This window comes from Bidens hawaiensis, unplaced genomic scaffold, assembly GCF_021521415.1.
Source record: "Bidens hawaiensis isolate Kalapana, Puna unplaced genomic scaffold, B.hawaiensis_p1.1 tig00029667_1, whole genome shotgun sequence".
NCBI classification, from domain to species: Eukaryota; Viridiplantae; Streptophyta; class Magnoliopsida; order Asterales; family Asteraceae; genus Bidens; species Bidens hawaiensis.
This window is the reverse complement of record NW_027494927.1, coordinates 151-4501: the sequence shown is the minus strand read 5'-3', so window position 1 is coordinate 4501 and position 4351 is coordinate 151. Positions and strand designations below refer to the sequence as shown.

At 32.2% G+C, this 4351-nt stretch overlaps 1 protein-coding gene across 1 annotated transcript; it reads right to left on the bottom strand.

Moving 5' to 3' along the window:
• LOC143579334 (uncharacterized) lies at nt 1-3468 on the bottom strand. The gene is made up of 13 exons (XM_077062672.1): nt 3302-3468; nt 2802-3185; nt 2565-2688; nt 1673-1864; nt 1490-1579; nt 1345-1407; nt 1137-1211; nt 1013-1063; nt 847-924; nt 634-768; nt 444-551; nt 294-359; nt 1-182 (listed from the first exon to the last, which is right to left on the bottom strand). The coding sequence occupies exons 1-13, from the start codon at nt 3466-3468 to the stop codon at nt 114-116; spliced, it is 1602 nt and encodes a 533-aa protein (XP_076918787.1). The 3' UTR covers nt 1-113.
• Nucleotides 3469-4351: the final 883 nt, after the last annotated feature.

Sequence of the window (4351 nt, the reverse complement as noted above, 5' to 3'; positions counted from 1 at the left end):
TGAATACAAAATGCATATAATATACTATAATGTTTAAACAACAAGTTACATAGCTTGTATATGATTTTTAAATAGTTATACATTGATTGCATTACCAAGCTTACATGGTTGTGCTAATCCTTCTGGAAATAAGATAAGACCAGATCTGTATGTACAGAGAAGAGTTGTGTCTCTACAAAAAGCTGTCAAACAGAATAAAACATGTTAGTAAGTTGAAAATGTTAGGTTTAGTTTTTAAAGAATTTCATAGAACTGGAATCTATCAAATAATTTAGAAGAATCGACCAACACACCTTCATAAAAGGTCGATCACGGCTCAGGAAGGAATCAATGAAACTTTCTTTCAACAACAAAGATACCTAGATAGTGGGCATCAGTTAAAAGTCTGTTAGATAAATAATACTAATAAACTTAAATTTATATTAAAAAAAGAAAAGAAAAACCTTATCATCATTCGATTGAACATTTGTGATCGTGTGAGAACGTAGGTTAGAGCAAAGAGAATCTAGGTAAGATCTTATTACTCTGAGAAATCCCTTTGCAGCTTCAACCTGTGTCCATAACAATCATGTAAGATTCTATTTTCTGATAATATATAGAAATTATCTACATCTGATAATATTAAGACTATACCTGCACCTGAGAGCAATCATAAACCTGTCTTCTTTTCCCTAGATAACTTTCTCCCACAAGCTGGGAGTGATATGGACTTAAAGCTGTAAATAATTCTTTGTGTTGGGGCAAATGTGGTAATGATGATGATTTCACCTAATCAATGAAAAATGAAATTTAAAGAAATATGAAGCATGAGTATGAATTTGCAAAATTACTTGGTAAAACTTTAACCTGGTTCTTGTTTGCATCAACAAAGATAACATTTGCTGTCTTGGATTGTACTTCAGCAGTTTTGTGCTTCACACCAACCTGGTCAACGTATTGGTAAGTCAAAGCTGTGAATGAAGTCAACAATTTACTATTAATCATTGGAATAAGTACTAGTTTGAGGTCTTACAATAAACGGAACGGGTGCATCCAAGAAGTCCAGCATATCATTTGGCAACACCTGAAAATAACATGCATACACTTTGAAAAACTGAACTAACCAATAAACACATATTTAACCATCGATCCAGTACCGGCATTAAGAAGCTCTGCCAGTGGTAGGGACGAATCAGGGGTATAATTGATAGTACTGAAGCAGATAATATTCCCTGTAGATACAACCGATTTAAAGATTTAGATAACAAAAGATATTTTAACATATTGTTCATATCTGTTTATCATAGGTACGGATATGTAACAAGAATAATAATAATAAGTTGCATGCAGTGATAATATATGTACCAGATTAGAGCATAAGAATACAATCTGCTTCTCCAACAAAGCACCTGCAAATATTGTCAAGACCTATGGAAGATAAACAACACAAAACAAGTTTAAGTGATGCATCCAGCAAGTTATAAAATAAAATTAATGGGATAATATATACGTGTTCAAGACGTAAGTTGCCACATAAGCATGCAATTGCCCATAATGACATGGCAGTTGCCTCCTCATCAAGTGCAAGTGCACTGTGAGCCTACATAAACAAATTCATAAAGCAACTGAGATTAATAATTAAAAATGTAGAAACATGTTTATGGTCAGCCTCTTAGAAGGATATAAAAACTACCTCTGCGATTTCAATATCTGTGTTGTGTGATGCCAAATCAGAGCCAGTAATATGTGAAACTGTTTCTTCAGGTCTATGAAATTGCAAAGGATGAAGGTGTTCTAGAGGGTGGAACTTGATTGTTGAGCCTCTTTCAGGGATATGCAATCTGTAATACTCACATATAATCTGCAAGGATCCATGACTATTTGCCTGCACATGTTACGTAATTAGGTTATTGTCTTATGTGTTACACGGACAGCTTAAATAAAAAATTGACTGTTAAGGATATTAAATACTTAACTGAGTGGAAGCAAATAGCCTAAAGTGAAATTCAAACTAGAATTAACAATTTAATTTCTTGAGAGTAAAGGATTATTTTCTATTATACTTTACAAATCGCATGATAATATGACGGAACATTTATGTAAATAGAAATAGTATATATTTTTAATTAGTTAATAGTATAGGGGCATATATAAAATGAAACAAACTTCTGTTGAGATGAAGTTTATCTTCATAACAAATAAATTTTCTAGACAATGAAACTGAAAACATAAAAAAGTATATGAACATTGGTATATCATGAAGGTATTGAGGAGAGTTTTTTTGTGCTGTGATTGTGATTCAGGAAAAATAATACATAATATTTCGTTATATATTTATAAAAAGAAATAAAGAAATAAAACCAAAAATGAGAACATAAAGAGGTGCAAGTCTTTTGTTATTCATAATATTTGAAGGTTAACTGAGGTTCAAATACTCAATTGCTTGACATGTGACCGATTTTACCATTTCGTGACATCATTATTGTGTTTTATTATATTAAAAATTGTGGAGGGAAGAAAGAGAATCTTGCAACACTTTTGTGTCGCCAAAAAAGATTGTTAACCATATCAATAGCAACAAATACCTTGGCCCATTCAAGAATCTCATCAAGTTCATTATCTTCTTGACTAGAGAAAGATGCCTCATCCATTTCTGCCAAATCAAGCTCACTCCTAATGTTTCTATCTTCACTAGGTGAGCCCTGAAAACTGCATCAAGCAATATTACCATATGATTATCTAAAACCATTTATTAGAATGATATATTGCTAACTCAAAAGTTGGTGGTCAGATGTCATAATTATCAATAGATTAAAGAATACCTTGAAGAAGATTCTGAGCTATCATGGTTTTGAAAACGTAAAAGAGGCAAAAATGCATTCGGTATATGCCTTTGAGTTGGTCGGCTGTTGTCAACTATATCACAAACAGTACCATCAACAGATTCTTGGTTAGATGAATCCGTTATTGTTGCATGATCTACCATAAGGGATTGACCATTCGTGGCCGTTTCAGTGCTAGAATTGTGCCCGTTTGACTGGACAGGCTCTGCAGATCCATTCAGCATTCCTTTAGCTCCATTTTCAGCTGGAGTGTCGCATGTTTTGTCATCTAAATACTCTTCATGGACATCCTCAACAGAAGAGTCAAGATCTAAGCCACTGATACTTTGTCTTAATCGTTCCAACCTTTCTTCAGTGGAGATGCTACCAAGAATAACCATAATATTGATAATATATCAATAACTTTACCTTATTAAAAGTACCACATGCAAGTAAAGTATATGAAAAAAATGATTTTTATTAAATTGTATATGTCAAACCTATTTAACACGCCAAAATCCAGATCAAAAAATGGAAGCCTTGTAAGAATGCAGTAACATCTGCGAGTTGTTAAAATTCGGTGACTGGAAGCTACACGAGCAGGTTCTCCATCTGACATCATGGAAATTAATCTGGAAGGTTTTTGCACCAATTCATCAGCTACCATACAGAATCGAATCATCAGCACCCTACATAGTCTTAAACGTCAGAATCCACATAATTTAATGACATATAACATTGGATATAAGTCATATTTGTTCAAGCGTCCAACAAAAACATGAGAAAAAAAAAATTGACAGCGGCTGATAAAATTCAGATATGAAAATGGCAAATTAAGTGGTAACTTTTTTCATAATAAGTAACGGATGAAAAGTCTACAAGTTGAAAACCAATTTACATAACTGGTACATCAATCAAGTTTCAAAAATAGAATGAGCTGGAAGTAATCAAACACCAATATGTGTAGAGAAAGTAAGGCAAATGCCATAACATAGCTATATATTTTTAACGGTGGTAAGTTTTGGTCGTTACAACCTTTCTATTCATTTGGTAATCACAATTACCAAACCGGATCAAATAATGTTTAATCACCTAAAAGTAGAGGTTTTATTCCAAAAGAGTGTTGAAGGGAAAATACTTACCAAATTAGTGTTCTTGGAAGTTTTCTCACTCCTAATATCATTAGATAACATATGACTTTAATAAAACAAACTAGTTTTAATATTCTTAAATAATTTTTATTAAATAAAGCTGTAACTTTTTACTGTTATTAGATAAACATGGTCTTTTTTTCCTAATTTGCATTTTGCAGGTCTCGCAAATTTCGAAGTTGGTTTGTCATATTATTATTAGTAGTATTAATAAGGTATAAAACATATAAAGACTTCTATCAAAATTAGAAATTCACGCAATAAGTAGAGTAAAATACATAATAAATTTATTTGTATACAATTAGGGATGAGATCGGTACAATACCAGTACCGAAAATATCGATATGAAGTTTGAACAAAACTGGTACAGAAATACCAAAAAGAATTTATTGGTTCGGT